General features: G+C 39.8%; 7 protein-coding genes and 2 non-coding genes across 9 annotated transcripts; 4 read left to right on the top strand and 5 right to left on the bottom strand.

The window, feature by feature from the left end:
• Nucleotides 1-2,904: 2,904 nt before the first annotated feature.
• Nucleotides 2,905-4,406, bottom strand: LOC136413533 (odorant receptor 67c-like). The gene is made up of 5 exons (XM_066397141.1): nucleotides 4,320-4,406; nucleotides 3,970-4,259; nucleotides 3,288-3,477; nucleotides 3,080-3,235; nucleotides 2,905-3,031 (listed from the first exon to the last, which is right to left on the bottom strand). The coding sequence occupies exons 1-5, from the start codon at nucleotides 4,404-4,406 to the stop codon at nucleotides 2,975-2,977; spliced, it is 780 nt and encodes a 259-aa protein (XP_066253238.1). The 3' UTR covers nucleotides 2,905-2,974.
• A 2,833-nt stretch (nucleotides 4,407-7,239) lies between these two features.
• Nucleotides 7,240-7,812, top strand: LOC136409804 (uncharacterized). The gene has a single exon (XM_066391599.1). It carries the CDS (start codon nucleotides 7,267-7,269, stop codon nucleotides 7,768-7,770), a length of 504 nt encoding a protein of 167 aa, XP_066247696.1. The 5' UTR covers nucleotides 7,240-7,266; the 3' UTR covers nucleotides 7,771-7,812.
• A 2,251-nt stretch (nucleotides 7,813-10,063) lies between these two features.
• On the top strand, nucleotides 10,064-11,550 carry LOC136413526 (uncharacterized). Its single transcript, XM_066397127.1, has 5 exons — nucleotides 10,064-10,256; nucleotides 10,314-10,923; nucleotides 10,976-11,075; nucleotides 11,143-11,442; nucleotides 11,494-11,550. The coding sequence occupies exons 1-5, from the start codon at nucleotides 10,064-10,066 to the stop codon at nucleotides 11,548-11,550; spliced, it is 1,260 nt and encodes a 419-aa protein (XP_066253224.1).
• Nucleotides 11,551-12,280: 730 nt separating this feature from the next.
• LOC136410495 (uncharacterized) lies at nucleotides 12,281-12,830 on the bottom strand. The gene has a single exon (XM_066392686.1). It carries the CDS (start codon nucleotides 12,824-12,826, stop codon nucleotides 12,323-12,325), a length of 504 nt encoding a protein of 167 aa, XP_066248783.1. The 5' UTR covers nucleotides 12,827-12,830; the 3' UTR covers nucleotides 12,281-12,322.
• Nucleotides 12,831-13,914: 1,084 nt separating this feature from the next.
• Nucleotides 13,915-14,584, top strand: LOC136408830 (uncharacterized). The gene has a single exon (XM_066390012.1). The coding sequence runs from the start codon at nucleotides 13,955-13,957 to the stop codon at nucleotides 14,528-14,530; it is 576 nt and encodes a 191-aa protein (XP_066246109.1). The 5' UTR covers nucleotides 13,915-13,954; the 3' UTR covers nucleotides 14,531-14,584.
• A 443-nt stretch (nucleotides 14,585-15,027) lies between these two features.
• Nucleotides 15,028-15,501, bottom strand: LOC136409724 (uncharacterized). The gene has a single exon (XM_066391426.1). The coding sequence runs from the start codon at nucleotides 15,465-15,467 to the stop codon at nucleotides 15,042-15,044; it is 426 nt and encodes a 141-aa protein (XP_066247523.1). The 5' UTR covers nucleotides 15,468-15,501; the 3' UTR covers nucleotides 15,028-15,041.
• Nucleotides 15,502-16,649: 1,148 nt separating this feature from the next.
• Nucleotides 16,650-17,904, top strand: LOC136412079 (uncharacterized). Its single transcript, XM_066394968.1, has one exon. The coding sequence runs from the start codon at nucleotides 16,679-16,681 to the stop codon at nucleotides 17,477-17,479; it is 801 nt and encodes a 266-aa protein (XP_066251065.1). The 5' UTR covers nucleotides 16,650-16,678; the 3' UTR covers nucleotides 17,480-17,904.
• Nucleotides 17,905-18,151: 247 nt separating this feature from the next.
• On the bottom strand, nucleotides 18,152-18,223 carry TRNAE-UUC (transfer RNA glutamic acid (anticodon UUC)). Its single transcript has one exon. It is a non-coding gene; the product is annotated as a tRNA-Glu (tRNA).
• A 165-nt stretch (nucleotides 18,224-18,388) lies between these two features.
• On the bottom strand, nucleotides 18,389-18,468 carry TRNAL-UAG (transfer RNA leucine (anticodon UAG)). Its single transcript has one exon. It is a non-coding gene; the product is annotated as a tRNA-Leu (tRNA).
• Nucleotides 18,469-18,561: the final 93 nt, after the last annotated feature.

Here is an 18,561-nt window from a genome sequence, read left to right as displayed (position 1 = left end):
GGGCATTGGAAAACACTAAATCCTGGTGTACATACACTTCGCTTAGTGCTGTCGATGGCAACGGAAGTGTTGGAAGCAATTTAACGAATGGATTTGATTGTGGTCCGACTCGGTTTTTATTTGCGCCCGGGAGGGCAATTTATCGTGTTACATGTTCAATTAAGGATGTGTCAGGATGCTGTTAAGATACGGTGGTTGATATACCCCAAATTCCAGTTTTTGTCCCGCTTCGAAAACTACTCGAATTCCACCCAGAAAACAAAGGATTTTACAACAAATTTTAGACGTCTAGGGGGGTAAACTCCTGAACAACCCTTAAAACATGAAGAGCTTACATGCATATTTCATCCTCGAACCCCCATAAAACAACCTTTGGCACTTTGATAGGAAGCAAGGGTGAACGATAATGACATCCAGGGCGTAAGAACTCTCCAGAGGCTGTTTCTGAATTATTTATGTATGCGAACACTTTTATAACTGGATTTTCGAAAACTCACTATACTCGTTTTCTTTCGATTAAAAGTGCAACGAATAACTGAAAGTTTCCACTGTGAAATTGCGTTTTAGAGGCAGAAATTAGTGCAGGACGACGAAGTTTTTCTCAAGTCATAAAGCCGACAAATCGAGTCTGAATGTACTTTTCTCGGGAGTAATTTTCGCAGAGATTAGCTCACTGAACTTCAGGTAATGATAAAATAGTTAGGAGAGTAATCTCTTCTTGTTAAGCGAATTTAAAGGAAATTAATTCGAATTTAAACACTACTAAACTACGGACAGAGCCAAGTTGCCCATTTAGCGTGGGCTTTCATAAGATTTCGATAAACGACGTTTTCGAACATAAAAGCGAAAAACTCATTGAAAACCCGTTCGACATCAATAAAATTGCTGATACTGCTGGAAAGATAAAGAGGGTCACTTTTTTACACAGGATCATCATTTGCCACATATTAAGATTATTACTTTCACTGGTCGCATCATCAATTCGCGCCTGTCGAATTTTTGAGGGCACAATGTGGATGTTGCCAAAGAATTTTAGGCTTTATTCTGCTAAGTGGAAAGATTTATTTTTGCTAAGATGATTTATTAGTTGCCCACTTCTTGATTGCCCTAATTTATTCGCCCTAAACAGATCTTAAGCGGCATGAACGTATACCTTCAAGGGCTTAATTACGAGGCTGATTAAAATTCCACTCATGGCTAACTAATGGCCAGCGTGCTGAGGTCAAATTTCGTATATGGAAATGTAACGAGGAGATTGAATATGGCTTGGTCAATGCCGAAGGCAAATGTGTTTTTAATTGTTCGAGAAACAGGAGGAATGTGTGCGTTTCGGTTTGTTTTGAGAAAATAAGGGGATCACCATATATTTGGCACGAAAATGCGAAATCGGATTATACCCATTCACTAGATTTGTTTCGATAAGCCGAGCAGGTGGAAAATAAACCCTGCATTGAGTTTTGATTCGATATCGCGTGAATAGGCAAAGCTGCTTTTAAAATACAGCAAATTTCGCGTTAGGTAATTACTGGAAATTTGTTGAACTACAAAAATAGTCATGCACATATCTGCTCATACAGGGTGTTTCATAATAGTATGTCAAAAATTCAGGGGGTGAATCCGTCGTGAATCTGTGGATGATTTTAAGCAAAAAAGTTCTTATGAACGTAGGTCCGTTTTTCCTCCCTGTCCGAAAAACGGGGTGATCAAAAATTATAATTTTTTTAGTTTTTTCTTAACAAATCCGATCCGACATTAAATATTTTTATAAAAATTGGGAAGGGCAAATAAGCATAGAAACACGTCTTTTAAAGGGAAAAGATGTTTTTAATTTCACTAGTGGCGTCCCCATTGATGTAGCTGAATATTTTAAACAAAAAATATTATATGTCCCTTTTTTTTAAATAAAAACAATTCTCTAAATGCTCCATATTTCTATGAAAATAGGTCTCTTGAATATTTTTCATAACGTTAAGTGTTTTCGTGGAAAAAAACTTAAAAGAAAATATTATTTTCTAACCGACATTAAAACTACAAAACTAAATTAGGTACATTACGTCACTTATAAAATAACATTTATATAAGATGTTGAAAATGCCCTTCACCTGCAAGAATGGTCTAGGCTCCTTTTGCATATTACCGTGCACTCTTTGAAAAATCCCTGGTGTATTTTTTTGTTGTGTTAAACGAATAAATTGTGCGATTTCTGAGTCGCAGACTGTTGCGTTTTATTTTTTTCCCATGAAAACGATTAACGTTACGAAGAATATTCAAGAAACCTTTTTTCACAGGAATATGGAGCATTTAGAAAATTATTTTTATTTTTAAACACCAGCGGCGTATCATATTTTTCGTTTAAAATGTTCAAGATCCACCAATGAGGCTGCTACTGGTGAATCATTTTTCTCTCAAAAGACGCGTCTCTACAAGAATTTTACCCTCCCCAATTTCCACAAAAGTATTTAAAGCCGAAGCGGATTTATTAGAAAAAAACTTTAAAAAAATTATGATTTTCTACCATCCTGTATTTTGGGCAGGAAGCGAAAACGGACTGATGTTCATATGAACTTTTTTTCTTAAAATCATCCACAGATTCACCCCTTGAATTTTTGACCTACCATTATGACACACCCTGTATATTCCTTAATGTTAAATGAACTCATAGGCAAATTACTGTTTGCTCTATGGGCGAAGCTCATCACCTCACAATGCCTCAAAAAATCAACTCAAAATGCCAGTGGCAAGAGTCGCTACCCCGACCAACACAAATTAATCCATAACTCTTACATTTTTTTCCTTATGTCGAGAATTTGAAAAGTTTATCATCCCGCTTAGAAACTCCAATCTCTTTAACAATCAACAAACTGTTTGACTATTCCATAACTTTTCTCAAGACGGATTATAACGTTTTCTAAACTTGGCCAAATTTATTCTGCTAAAAGGATTAACTTTGCGCTATACATTATTGCACTAAACCTTATCTTTCCATGGTTTGCTGCAAGAGAGCCAGATAGGTGTAGGTAGTTTTAGCCACCTGAAAACTTTATTATATTTTGGAATCCTCGGGTACCAGAATACTCACTGCAAGAAGGAGGGCGTTATTGGCACTGCCTAAAGGCAGAGCATCTAAGGCCACACTCTTCTGAGTTCTGAGGATAATAAAGGGAATCCACTCTCGAATTTCCTGGCGTATGAGGTACCACTTGCTTAAATACACAGACCTCCCCACCTTCATCATCTAGGAACCAAGTTGGAATTGCGCAGCTGATGAAGTTAAATCCTGAACTGACCTTGTCTTCCAAGAGCTGTCCAGAATAGCAGCAAATGGATATCAACAAGGTGTATCCAGAGATGTAAATCAAACATTTGGGGCTGCCATCCCTGATTACCTGATATCCCAGAAAAGCCAGAATCACTCCCACCAACAAGGTCAGGTGTCCTATGGTTTTTTTGTAGACTTTATTTAGCATGAAGCATAACCTGAAACGACCAATTATACAGGGTGTGACATATCATCGTGGAGATATTTCAGGGGATGATAGTGCTCTGCAAAATAGTAAAAAAATGCCGATAGGCCCACGGGCAAAAATGCACCATTTTCCATACACAGGGTGACAAAGTTTCATATTTTTCTCATATTCTGCGTTTTTCTTACCTTTTTGAAAACGCAAAACGCCAAAAATGGCCATGATTATATTACACCCTGTAGAGCGCCATAAGGCGAAGAGAAGAAAGAGAAAAATAGTTTAAATTCGGAATTTTTAACTTTCACGCATAAAATAGGCACAATGAACATGAAATAAGTAATAAAATTACAAAAAGGAAGTTTGCAGGCGTACAAAAAAAAAATGGAAATTTGCGAGTAAATTTGCTTGAAAATGTCCATTTAATATTTTTATCCCACGCTTTATAGACATTGCACCTACTCCTGCATAAACACTAAAAACGCTTTTAAAACTGTATTGAACTAACCTAATGGTGTCTTCATGGTAGTTTACCCAATAGATAAAGGCCTGGAGCTGGACTTCCTGAGCAGAGATGAGACACATTTTGTTAAAAAGAATGCAAAGGTCGCTGGCCCTATCCCCAATCAGTAGGCATGCATGGAAGGTTAAAAAGGTAACGAACACTAAACCTGTCATAAGGTATGAGGATATCATCTGGTAGACCAACATCAAGCGCTTTTCTAGCACTGTGAGGTGGACCTGGGGGGGCAGCCATGTGGGGTTTAAAACCCCACACGTTTTCGTTCCCTTGTTTTGCTATATTATCGTTAAAAATGAAATCAAACTCATCCACAGGGACAAGAAAAAATGACTCACCTTTTCGCATCCATCTTCATCGAGAATTACTGCGGTGGTGTAAACGACCAAACCGCAAGAAATGTAGGTCAATAAGGCTTTGCCCATTAGACCTCCAAATGACTTGACTCTTTCGAATTGGGAAGATTTCCCGAACTTTTGGTAAGACCCTAATAAGAATTCAAACAATTGATTCCATTCTTTATTGTACAGGCCAAAGAAGAAGCATCCAAATTGGCATCCAGTGTGCCCCACGAGGTAAGCAAAGTTCTCTGGAATGTCTCTATAGTTCTTTCCTGGAAAAAAATCTCTGCTCATGGTGATGGTTGTTGCAGCATGTGAGTAGTACTTAAGAGGTTCGCGATGAAGAGTATGGCAATGTTGAGGGTGTTACCACCCCATAGGAGCATCCAGAAGTAAAAGAACCATTTTGAGGTTCGGCTTCTAGGGTCGAAGAAACGGAGCCCCACGAGACACAGGGTGATTTTGAGTAGCAGGTTGTTGCTGACTTGCGGCATCGTAACTTTTGGAAAGGAAATACATAATATGTGATAGAAAAGTTTGAAACTTTAATAATTTATGGTTGCGGGCGAATAGGAAAACAATGAAATGGATGTTTATTATTTAATAAGAATTGAACTGTGGGGCAAAATAGGGTTACACAAAAATTTGTTGATTACTTCCTGAAACATACATGAGTACACCAAAGCCTGATATGTATCGAGACTTATGTGAAATTTTGAGTTTTCGAGCAATCTGCAATGAATTGATTCCGGAAACGCACCTCACTAAAGTTTCTTGATAACAAACAGAGCATGCGAAATTTAAACTAAAAGTGACGCTATCTATCGAAAACCAGATGGATCGGCCCGATTAGTCCAAATGCTGCCGAAAACGAAGAGTAAAAATCGAGGACTTCGATAACACTTCTTCTGCCCATGAATTCCATTGTTGTTGTAGAAGAAAATGTTGGTCCTCTGCCTGCCCTCATAAAGGCTCAAATTGCTCGAAGACTGATAAAGGTGGCTATAGCAAAACGTATCAGGAAATTATTCTTTGAGATAAGTAGGTTCATAACGTGTTTAGTCAGGAACAATAATTCTAAAATATTGAGGGGAATCGTGTGGAAAACTCTTTTTGAAAAATTAGAAAAATGAAATAAAATATTACTCGAAAACTGAGAGAGATGGGTATAGGGATTGCCCTACGATAATTCACTTTAATTAGTAGCTATTTTTAAAAAAATCATAAAATACAGGGTGTTTTGTATAATAAAGTGGGGTTTGTTAGTACTTAAATATTAGACGAAAATAAGTTTTCAAACATTTTTTTGAGTGTAGAGTGACGAAAAACTTCTTTTTCGCAGAACACACTTATTTTCATAAGACCCTTCTTTACGAGTTCTTAAAACACGGTCCTATATCCAAATGGTAAACACTTGAGAATGCGATATCCTATAATTATTCCCTATGGACAATAAAAAGTAACTTTTGCCTTTATAGTCCTTCGAGGATAATTTCGTTTATTAATAAGACTTTACTGTACATTTATAGCTAAATAAATTCCACAAGATAATTGTACCTTAAACCTAGTTCAATTGGAAAAGACAAAAAAAGGGTTCTTGAAAGAAAAGAGCTCCGTGAAATGAGTCAACCGGTCAACAGTTTGACCTTCGAAATCGCCTTTTACCTAGCTGGAGTACCACTCCTTCGCTCAAAAAACACGTCCATCCATAGATTATTTTACATTTGGATCATTTCTGGAGCGGGGACCCTGTCAACATGATAATCCTCTTTGCGGTCAATTTACTAAGTCTTCTTCCAACAATAATTAAAACTTTACCTGCAATTTTCATGAATTTGGAAGGAAACTATGACGAACTTCCAGATGATTTTGCATTCTTCATGACCCACTCTTAAGCATTTCCAAGGAGCCTGTTCTTCGCAACGCACTACAAAGAATGGTAAACCCTGTTCGAGCTGGTTAGTGGCCACAGCCTGTTTGGACCAACTCCAAGGTTCCACAAAGTGGAAATAACTGTAGATATAATGGGGAAAGCTGGGCTGATTTACCTGACTTCTGGGACTTTAGCTTTTGCTGCAATCATGGTTAGACGAGGAGAAATGCGATGAAGTACTAAAGTGAATTAGCCATTTTTTTGTAAAAGTTTCTCAAATTTCAGTTGCATAAAAATAAAAAGTGTGCGGAATGTTAAACCCCACTGGGTGACCCCAACAAATTGCCATAACAGTTCTTCATAAGAGGATCTTCTTGGTTTATCAAACATTCCCAGTCTACTACACGGGGTGCATCCTATCCTTTATGTGTGCTTTATGGTTTTCCAGGCACTTATCTATATTGGGTATAGTGCCGATCATCTTTCAGATCTATCCCAGAGGAAGGTTTTCACCAACCTTATTGATTACTCAATTTAGTGTGAAGCAATAAAAGAGTTTGATAGACTGAGCCACGACGGCTCACAAAATCCTTCAATTCGAGTTGAAAAAATATTATTGCTACGTTAGAGAAGATAAAGCTCCCAAAGGAGTTTTCTTAAAAACCAGAAACCCATGTAGAATCAGGAAAAATACAACTTTCCTAGATCTCTGGCAACATTGCCTATGGAAGCTTTAAGGGACGTTTATTAAGTTGCCTACTCAAGTCTCTATGCAGTGCGTGTGGAAGGCAAGAGCAACGCTGCCACATTGCTGCGAAAATCCTAAATTCGCATATATTCCGTATTTTCCTAATTTAGAAATTTGGTAACATTAACCTCGTGTAGTCAACCATATGAGAATCCTCTTCGATGTGAAATACCCGAACAGTGACAGAATATTAATTCAACGTCTCCTAATAATTCTTTGGCACGAACCCTATAAGGGGTCTGCCAAAAAACTCGCTTCATTACCACCTTCGCGCTATAAAACCAAGCTCGTACTACATTGCAATATTAGTATCATTCATTAAAATGCACTCCAAACAAGCAATTTTCGTGGTCCTCATTGCCTGCCTCTCATTGTGTAGGGCAGTACCTCCACGAAGGCCCTTAACGCGATTTCAAAGACTGGAAGCGGCAGCTGCCCCTTCAAGTCCTCCCGCAGCCTACGGCCCTCCAACTCCAGCTCCGAGCTACGGACCTCCGCCACCTCCCAGCGCTTCTTATGGGCCTCCCCAAGAAGCCGCTACAGAGCCTACTGTAGAGCCCACTACAGAGCTACCATCATTGACCACCGACGCAAATTCAGAACCAATTGGAAATCAGACCGGCAGATTGCAAGTAAATCCTTCTGGGGGGTTCTATTACATTTACCACCCCAGTGGGGCGCTGCAGAAGGTCTCTTACCTCACCAGTACTGGGAGGAACTCCTTGGATGTTAAGCTGAAGTACCAGCAGGTGGAACCTATTCGAGGCCCTGTTTACACTTACGATCCGCAGACTTTGGTGCTACAACAGGTTGTAGGACAGGTTTAAGTACGCGACATAGTAAATTGTGATACAATCGTTGTTCTAGTTATTAAAAAAAATTAATTCCAATTAAGGTTGTTTGATTGATTTGAAGTCTCGAACCTCGGAGGAGAAATTAGAATTTAATTACCTTATCGGGACGAATTTTGCAAGGACACTGGTAACATAAGCTGGAGACGGGATAGGGGATGTATGTTTGGTTGCCTAACGGAAGTACATAATGGAGGGTACTGGGATACTAGCAACGCTGCCAGTTATTACTTAAACTATTATTTATGCAGGACAGTATATTTGGAGGACTACAGAACTCTCTCCTACGATTTTTTTCTAACGATCACCTTTTACTTATGCTGTCTATAAGTATTTCGATTATTATGAATTCATGTACATGTGTAAAAGGCATGTTACTAAATAATTTTTTCTAAATTGCGAAAGTCTGAAATTATTACTTTCATTACATACAACTTTCACAATAGAACTTTTTCTGTTTGTATGTCGCATGTTTCAGTAATGGGGTGTCATTGAAGCTTCGAGAAGTTCCTTTGTCCGTTTAAATTTCATTTAAAAAAATTTAATTTCTAATTAAATGCCCCAATAATCTACAATTCGACCTTCTCCTCTTTTCAGCTGTTACATTCTTATCTCAATAGAATCACCTCTTAGAACTCAAATTTTCCTGGTTCGGTTCTGGTTTTGAATGAGGTGCTCTAGTTTGCTTCGAATTTGATGGAGTTTTTTGGCTCCTTTCAGCCTGAATCAGATTTTATCGTAAATACCAGAAAGAAATAATTACGCCATTTCTGAGGTTTGTGCCTTCGTCGTCGCTCATGCTGGAAGCTCATTGAGGACCCTTTTATTTGGAAGTCGCTACGATAAATCGTATCGATTCCTGACATCAGCGAATAATTACATCGAATTATGTAAAGCTTCGGAGAGTTACGGGTGGCTTACTTGGTATTGGGTTGAAAAGGATTAAAGAAGTGCCACAGGGCCGGCCTTAGCAAATCTGGCGCGCTGACGAAATTTTCAATCAGCGCCCTCCTATATCCTATATAATGTAAGAAAACCCACCGACCAGAAAAGTCCGCCGCCTTGGGCCATCGTCCAAGTTCGCCCTCCCCCATACGGCCGCTACTGACCGGCCACAAGCTAGAGACATAGACAGAACCACCCAACTTAGCTAATCGGTGATGATACGCTCATGAAAGAAATATCAATAAAAAAGCTGAAATATGCGCTTAAAGCTACCGGGTGACCCTCCTGGCTGAACAAACGTCCTCATAGCTCTTCATGGGTCATACCTTATTTGTAGCTTTTCTACTCTATCATTCCATCAAATTTATTCGAAGCCGAGGAGCGCCCCTTCTCGCCTTTTAAAACAGTTTGTTTTCTCCCCAATGAAAGCCGATTTGAGTGTTTTAGAAGGGATGAAAAACCATTCGGTACTAGACTTGATTAACTCAAAATTAGATGGCTGATTTGCCGAACTTGTGAAGGACTAAGCAAGTTTACTCAAAGGACATAACTCTTTGATTGCCTTGACTGCCACGTAGCTTCCGTTGGGTATTAAGCGATGAAAGTAAAAGTAAACTTTAAGAAAAAATTCAAAGCATTTTCTTTTAATTGAAAGTGCTTTGCCCAGGACCGCTATCTCAGGTGTCTGCTCTATGCGACTGCATACCTGATTCTTATATCGATCTAATGTGCAGGACTGGACAGAGGAAGGAGGATCAGGCATATGGTCAGATGTGCCTAACCGAAACTTCATCTATGAGTTAATTATCATGTGCTGGTGAAAAATAGCTTCTCGACTTGTTTGAGTAAATGTAATATGCGACAAAAGCGTCGAAGAGTGGCTACTGCTGATGACACTCAGGGGACAAAGCCAAATGGCATTAAAAGCCCGGACCGTTGGGGATGGCAATCGCCTATTACTGCTAATTGGAAGTAAAGGCCGTGTAGGTATGTGAGAGGCTTAAGGTGAGTCCAAGATGAGCGAAAACCTTAAAAAATTGTCGTGTTTTAAGTGTTAAATGTGACCTATTTCTGTTTCGTCTTGCGACGACCAACGCTCATTATCTGCGCACTGAATTTCGGTATTTTTAGCTCAAACTTTCCGATAATTTACTAAACAATATTTTTCATATAAGTAAAGGAGTGTAGGAACTTCCTTATACAATTTTAGTTCCATGAAACACAAGAATAAACAAGAAGTCAAATTACTATCCAATATTGACTTCTGAGAAAATAGGGACACACTATTGCACCCTATTTATGATAATTACACATAAAGTACGAAATGTGTGATAAGTCCCTAAGAAAAATGCAACTTCTTCCTCACAATCTAAACTTCAACATTGCCATTTTCCTTTCTGGTACCCAATTTCTTCAGTCAGATAAGTTCGTGGTACGCGCGTTGTTCTACATTTGGTCGATCTTCTGGAGTGCAAACGCCCTGGATGGGACCATCCTCTTCATCTCCAACTTAACAGGTACTCGTTATAACAGTTGAAGTAATGAAAGAATTTTCCAACTTGACGAACTCTTAGAAGAGAACTACTTTGAGTTAACGGAAGTCTTCGCCTTCTTTGTTGCTAATACCGCAGCTTCTCTTGGTACCATATTATTCGGCAGGTACCAGCTCAAATGGTATTATTTGTATCAGACTCTGATGTCCTGCAAACGCTTTGGAAAGACCCCCCAATTCGATAAAATTTTGACTCTTGGAAATCAGCTGGGCAAGCTGGCAGTGGTTTCCTTGGTATGCGGCCTTCTTTCCTACACCACTATGATCCTGTTGGATGAGCGGAGATGTGATAAGGTAGAAATCGCCATTTACGTTCCATATTTGCAGAAAAAGCGATTTCAGCACTACAATGGAAGAAAAGTGTGCGGGGTGCTTGGCCCCACTTGGTGGCCCCCAAATCTCGAACCAACTTTAGTCTACAAGCGCCTATTACTAATATATCAAATGCTCGCTTTAGGGTACTCCTCATGCACTCTTTTTGTGGCCTTCATGATTTATCACTGCACTGAGTTTATTGGAGATAGAGCAGTCCACCTTTCTGAGTTATTCCAGAAGATTTGCTCTATTTCCAGCAGCCAGGAACAATTCCAGTCCTTCAGGAACTGGTTGGATTACCACGAAGATATTTTAGAGTAGCAATTTTATTAATGCGAAATTGGGACTTTGTTATTATCAACATTTTAGGTTGTGTGGAAAGCTAAATAAGCTGACTAAAAGATCTTTAGGACACGTCACTTTAATAGTTGCAGCTACCATAGGCTCTCTTGGCTACCAAGTGGTCAAAGTAAGCTTTAATTAATTCAGGTTAGTTCAGGTTAATAAGCAAACTTAATTTTTTTTATATCATCAAGGATCGGAGTCCCAAGTGCTTGCCTTATATCTTGGCCTATTTGAGCTTAATATCTCTGATGTGTCTCTGCGGACAGAAGCTGGAAGATCAGGTAATAGCACAAATACTTCCTGGAAGCATAAATGGCGATTCTCCCCTTAAGCAGATAATGAACATTAGACACTCGGTATATCTGAGCAAATGGTACAATTGCGATATGAAAGTTAGGAAATTGCTGCCCTTGGTTCTGTTGAGGGGCCAACGTAAGGCCGTGTTAGATGCCCTGCCTATTGGAAATGTTAACTTCATGTTACTATTAACTGTAAGTTGGGTTACAGAGTGTGAACTTCTGCAGAGGTTTTGTGTTTTTTAGGTGCTGAAAACTACTTACTCCTATATTACTTTGTTGCAGCAAACAATATATAAATAAGAAATTCTTTGGGCAACGTATTCAGGGTGTTCTAAGCTAAGTGCGCGCCATTGGTAACTTTTTTCATTGTTATAGATGCAAAGTCGGTTAAATTAGCAAACTTATAACATTTTCCCCGCGGATAAGATGGTGAAAATGGAAAAACCAAAAAAAAATGTGCTGATAATTCGATTATTTTCAATTTTAGGCCAATATTGCATATGGCCTTTTTTCTTCTGTTGAGAATTTGCGAATGTTAGAGTAAAAAATATACAAAGTATTCCATTAAAAAAATACATTTTCCCCATTTTTTCTTAAACGCTACATTCAATAGCTTTTCTGCCTTCATCCTCTTAACCAGTAGAAAAATACTACAATGTAGTTTGTCAATTTAATCAACCTTCTATCTACCATAATAAAAAAAAATACCAACAGTGCACACTTAACTTAGAAGAGACTGTATAGATTTTACTTCTACGCGTAGCAAAGAACGTACTGTAGCCCCCAAATATACTGTCCTGCATAAATAATAATTTGAATAATAACTGGCAGCGTTGCTAGTATCTCAGTACTCTACATTATGTACTTCCGTTAGGCAACCAAACATACATCCCCTATCCCGTCTCCAGCTTATGTTACCAGTGTCCTTGCAAAATTCGTCCCGATAAGGTAATTAAATTCTAATTTCTCCTCCGAGGTTCGAGACTTCAAATCAATCAAACAACCTTAATTGGAATTAATTTTTTTTAATAACTAGAACAACGATTGTATCACAATTTACTATGTCGCGTACTTAAACCTGTCCTACAACCTGTTGTAGCACCAAAGTCTGCGGATCGTAAGTGTAAACAGGGCCTCGAATAGGTTCCACCTGCTGGTACTTCAGCTTAACATCCAAGGAGTTCCTCCCAGTACTGGTGAGGTAAGAGACCTTCTGCAGCGCCCCACTGGGGTGGTAAATGTAATAGAACCCCCCAGAAGGATTTACTTGCAATCTGCCGGTCTGATTTCCAATTGGTTCTGAATTTGCGTCGGTGGTCAATGATGGTAGCTCTGTAGTGGGCTCTACAGCAGGCTCTGTAACGGCTCCTTGGGGAGGCCCATAAGAAGCGCTGGGAGGTGGCGGAGGTCCGTAGCTCGGAGCTGGAGTTGGAGGGCCGTAGGCTGCGGGAGGACTTGAAGGGGCAGCTGCCGCTTCCAGTCTTTGAAATCGCGTTAAGGGTCTTCGTGGAGGTACTGTCCTACACAATGAGAGGCAGGCAATGAGGACCACGAAAATTGCTTGTTTGGAGTGCATTTTAATGAATGATACTAATATTGCAATACAGCACGAGCTTGGTTTTATAGCGCGAAGGTGGTAATGAAATGAGTGGCTTGGGCGACTCCTTATAGGGCTCACACCAAAAGAATTATTGTTATAAGACATTTGATGACTATTTAGGCATTCAACTTGGAAGAATACAGGTCAATGTTAAGACATCTCTAAATTTGGGAACTTGGCTTACGAACGTATTTGAACTTAGCCCTACAACAACAATCTGGCAACGTTGCTTCAGTAAGACCGTGTACTGCTATGCGATGCCCGAATATGCAACCCAACTTACATCCCCTACCCCTCGTACACATCAATGTTGCCAGAATTTGGGAAAGTTCGTCCCAATTTTCATGTCGGAATCTACATTGTTACATAAATCACACTATCGCAGCTCTTGTTCGGTGCTAAGCCCTTATTTATCTCTCAGCTGGAGGTCGAAACCGCTCCAAAGACGAAGTCTTAATACCGAGCAACAATTTCGGCCTCTTGACACGTTCATACTGTGGCTTTGCAGCTGGAAATAAATTCCAGAGACTGCATTTACCAAGTTCAGCACCCGGCCACAAGAAGCTGAATTAAGCCGGGTATTAATTGCTGAATATTTAGCAGCTGACAAGCTTCGGAGCACCCTCACTCAACTCGATTTATTGCCAAGCTTTAGAATAGTTTCTTTGGTATATCCGGCAAAACTGAAATATCCCGAATTAAAAATTATCGGGACCATAAATGAACATTAAATCGCCACACCATGTACACTATCGCAAGTTGGAAAATTTAATTATTAACTCCCCAGGAACGTATTTTGTGATTTCAATGGGAAATGAAAACTCCCAACTCTTTGAATGGGGTTGTTAATGGATGCAATAATTAACAAATTCTGTTAGTTTAATTTAAACCGAGTGTAAATTGCTTCTGTTAGAACTTTACATGCTTTATACGTTTTCATGAATATTTATCACCCAACAGCAATTTTTATCAATACAAAGAATACCGAGAATACACTATCTGGGTCAGTGCCATATACGCATCCTCTCAGACTTTGAAAATTTTGATATAAAAACCTCATTCCTCGCCCTTCAATTCATTACGTCTCTACCCAGCTGTCCAACCATGACTACCATTAAAGCGGTATTTTCCTTATTTTTGCTTGCAACAATCGCTCTGGCACAGTACCAGCCCTCGGGCTGGCGTCCATCAGGCCCAATTTTCCGCCTTCCTCAAAAGACTGCAGAAACGCCCGAAGAAGGATCTGGAGCCTTTCGACCGAGCCAGCCAGAGCTAACATACGGTCCTCCAGGTAGCTCAACTTATCTCCCCCCGAGACAAACATTAGCTGCCCCTCCCAACCAGCCTCCACTCAGCTATGGGCCTCCTGAAGAGATGAACTCGACCACTACTGAAGCTGATGAACGAACTACTACAGAGCTTCCAACGACAACAACCCTCAGCTACAACGAAACTGAGGTGGAAGGGCTGCAGAAGTCTGCCAAGTTGGATGAGAGCGATCATGGGGTCTACTACATTTACCATCCCTCGGGGCTGCTGCAGAAGGTGTCCTATGAGACCAACGATGACCAGCTTAATATGGCGTTTTCTGCGAAATTAAAATATGAGAATGTTGAGCCTATTAAGAGCCCTGTTTACACTTACGACCCTGAGACGTTTGTCTTTAAGAGGTTGCAGTGATTTGTGGCTGAATAAAAAGAAAAGTAGGGGTGGTCCAAGCAAGATAGTCCTCTACCTTACCTCAAAAATCATAAGATTTAGAAAGAAAGTTTAATATAAAAGTTATCTAGTTTTTCTTGCATTTTTATTTTTTAACGTTTTCGAAGTTACAGGGTGGTCCAGGAAACCGTGGCGTGAGAAAAATGCATTTTTTTTAATGGGAGACCCTGTATATTTTTGAAAATGAATTCTTCTTTTCTATCATATCAGCTAAATCTTACATATTTAGCTGATTAATTTTATTAATCACATCAAGGTAATGGACCATCTTACGTGGGCCACCCTGTAGAGATTTGTCTATTAGATGGCTTGACACAAATGCCGCCTAATTGGAAGAGACAAAGCTAAATTGTGATTGAATTCTGTGTTTATTCCAATGCTTTTTAAATGGAGAAAACACGCCTGCTACAGTGCTACAGCTATGTAGATTCTGGGTCTCTTGAAATGAAAAAAAACTGCATATTTAACGCCTTTATTGCAACCTCTTAAACACATAACTCTGAGGATCGTAAGTGTACACAGGCCCAACAATCGGTTCTACATTCTCGTATTTCAGCCGAGCCGCAAAAGCCATCTTCCTAGGGTCATCCTTTGTAGAATAGCTGACTTTCTGCAGCAGCCCTGTAGGGTGGTAGATGTAATACACCCCCAAATCACCCTTCCGGTTCACAAGCTTCTCATTCAGCTTCCTGGCTCGATCTGCATCGATCGTTTCCGTGTCTTTGTCGGTCGTAGTAACTGACGTTTCGGTGGTGTTAAGGGCTCCATCAGGCAGGGGTTGCGCAGCTGGGGGGCCGTATTTGTTGGGGAGCAGCTCTTGTCGTGAAAAGAAGTCGAATCGGTCTGCTTGGACGGACAATGCGAGCATCGCTGCAAGAAGCAATATCGAAGACTTCATTGTCTTTGCGTCTATTCAAAGTAAAGACTATAATGAGCAGGTGTACGTGTGTATGGTATTTATACTGGAGGCCTAATAGGCGAGCTAATAAGGAATTCTAGAGGTATATGGAACGTTTTGCTTGACCTACTGAAGATGGGCAATGGGCGGGCGATTTGGGCAAGAGCATCGCCGTTAAAACATCACGTCCTGTAGGTTTGGTTATTGTTTTAAATGTGACATAAGAGGCAATTGATTCGATTACAAAATATTAATATACGCGGGCGTTATCGGAATTTAATCAGGTTTTCAATGCAGTGTTTCGCTGCTTCATACAGCAAAGTTTTTGGACCTGCATAAAGCAGTTCATCATTTAATATTACGAGGCAAAAATCCCGGACTACGCCGGGAACCTGGCAAATTCCTCAACCCCGCCACTTCAAAGTGGAATGTGCCCTCGGGAAGAAAATGCAATTTTTAAGAAAAATTTTCCTTTCAAGGGGGAAATGGAGGAAAACGATATTGAATCGACCAAATAACATTATTTCAGTCCTAGTCTAGCACAACCTTGTAAATTCCAAATTTACCCACCTATTAAGCCAAAGTTATTATTTTACGGAGTTCCTCTACTAATAACTCACTAAATTAATAAGGATTTGCGGGGAGATTTCGCATCGATATCGAAAGAACCGAACGACAACAAAAAAATACAACATCAGCATTTGGCCACTTATTTCTGGCAGAAACTTCAGATATTGGCCCACTGTCTGCACACAAATTACTCCGGTTTTATCAAAAATTCTCTTCCGATTTCACCTTTTCCATCATCGTTTTTCCCACATTTACCCATCCTAAGACGAAAACTCCAAATTAAAATTCGCACCACTCTTCTCCTTGTTATCGTATGTGAGCCGAATACTCCACCCAGAAATCCACGGAGTGAGGCCTAATTTAGGCAACCAAAACAATAAAATTTGCATCTTCAGTTATCATAGTTATTATTTACATTGGCGGAGGCAGCTAAAGGGCACTTAACTGGTCGCAAAAGCGGCAAAATGAGATTGTCACCGACATAGAAATTGCCTCAATTACCAAATGGAGTCGGGAGTTTTAATTGCTAGTGAAGTTTGAAAAAACAATGAAATTTGATAACGGGACGCCACTGTGCCATTGCGAAATTGCATATAAAACCCCCGAACATTAGCATTGAAATTTTCAGTATACAAATCATTATGCAGGTGCCAATAGTTGTTTTTACATTGCTCAGTGTGACGTGCTCAGCGTTAGCTAAACCTTATCAATACTCCTATTACATTTCCCTTCCTGGTCAGTATCAGACTTTGGAAGTAAACGATGGAACTGCGGTGGTCAACGGAATTCAGCCCTACCCATCAAGACCTGCCTTAACTAACCCAGATTTGCTTAGACAAGGGAGGACCAGGCCTGGTTTTAACCCTGAATTCAACAGAAGATATGAACCAAACTTCGTGAGAGGGCGGGAGGAGCCCATCAGGGGCAGAGGAGACCCCTACTTTAGAGGAGCGGGAGACCCTTTCTTCAGGGAGCAAGATCTATATTTCGACCAGGGAAGACGGTACCCAGACAGTAACTCCAGACCATTCAACTATGACCTTTACAATCAAGGATTCGGGTCTTCCAGAAGGTTCCCTCAGGAAAATTTCAACCAAGTAGATCCGTATTTCAATGGAGGTAAAAGATTTCCGCAAGACCAAAACAACTTCAGCCCTTATGGGAAGCTTGTAGATAAGTCTCCGTCCGAGTTTGGTGACAAAATTGAACCTACTAAGAGGACAACTCCTGAGGAAATTGATTCAAGTAGGGAAGAAATCACCACTCAGGAACCATGTTCATTTTGCGGCGTCGACAAAGTGAGCCCTAAGGATGGGAATGATGGAGTGAACCCTGATTCCGAGCCTGTAGAGCCCAAGAATGTGGTAGTTCCACCACCTTTTGCAATAGCCAATAACGCAGTCACCCCACCGGGATATATTCCGTATTATGTAGTTTTGTAATAATTTAAGACTTAACACTGCAGTTTAATTGCTCTCTTATCTCACAACTGTAACGTTACTGTATAGGCAATAGATAAAATAAGCTGTTTATGGGGTCTCAGCTTCACACATTTTCCATTTTATCTCGGCAATACACACAAAGAAAACCCATCAATTTAAATCTTTAGCCGATATTCCGAAAACGCTCTTGGGGATAGGCTGGAGCAGTCCTACGGGGCCCATAAGTTGCTTGTCATTCGTTACTTGGATTTTCGTTCTATCGCGGGAAAACTGGTGTCGCTTTAAACGAAACTAACTTGATATCGAAGTCTCATTCACAATCAGATAAAACGATTTCAATCTTCTGTTTAAATGAAAAGTTATTTCCCGTTTCATTGTGCTTGTGTTATGTTATTAGAAGCGGCAATAAAGACACTTCCAATCTCTTTGAACGTTTGTCTTTATTGACTTTGCTCTAGGTTTAGAGTGTTATAGCAAAATGTTAAATTGGGAAACTGCAAAGTGAATATCAAACATGTAGTGGGATTGGTTTTGTGGAGACTTTAGACATTGTAACGTTACTTCCAACTGCTTACAAGGAAATTTAATCCGCCTTAACTTTGAAGAATATGAACTATGATGTTTGTTGCGGAAGAACTAAAATAAAAAAAGAAAAAAATAATTTTAAAAAAATTCCGGTACCGGGAATCGAACCCGAGCCTCCTGGGTGAAAGCCAGGTATCCTAGCCACTAGACCATACCGGAGTATACTTTAGAAGTCCTCTTTATGCTACTTTAACTATTAGAAGATTTGAAGATACTCCATTTTCTAGCTAAGTAGGGTATTTTTATTTTACCGCATTGATTATTAGAAATGCAGATAAAAAAAAACAATTAAAAATATTATATCTATATAGAAAAAAAAACCACTGACAGCGGTGGGATTCGAACCCACGCCCTTTCGGACTGGTGCCTAAAACCAGCGCCTTAGACCGCTCGGCCACGCTGCCTCGGAGGGATAGATTCCTCTAGGACTTTCTACTTCATACAGATTAATCACCGAACATTATTTTGTTATTTATCTTAATAAATAATTATTATTA

This window comes from Euwallacea similis, chromosome 1 (assembly GCF_039881205.1).
Source record: "Euwallacea similis isolate ESF13 chromosome 1, ESF131.1, whole genome shotgun sequence".
Taxonomy (NCBI): Eukaryota; Metazoa; Arthropoda; class Insecta; order Coleoptera; family Curculionidae; genus Euwallacea; species Euwallacea similis.
The sequence above is the reverse complement of the archived record's forward strand: the minus strand, read 5'-3'. Positions and strand labels throughout refer to the sequence as shown.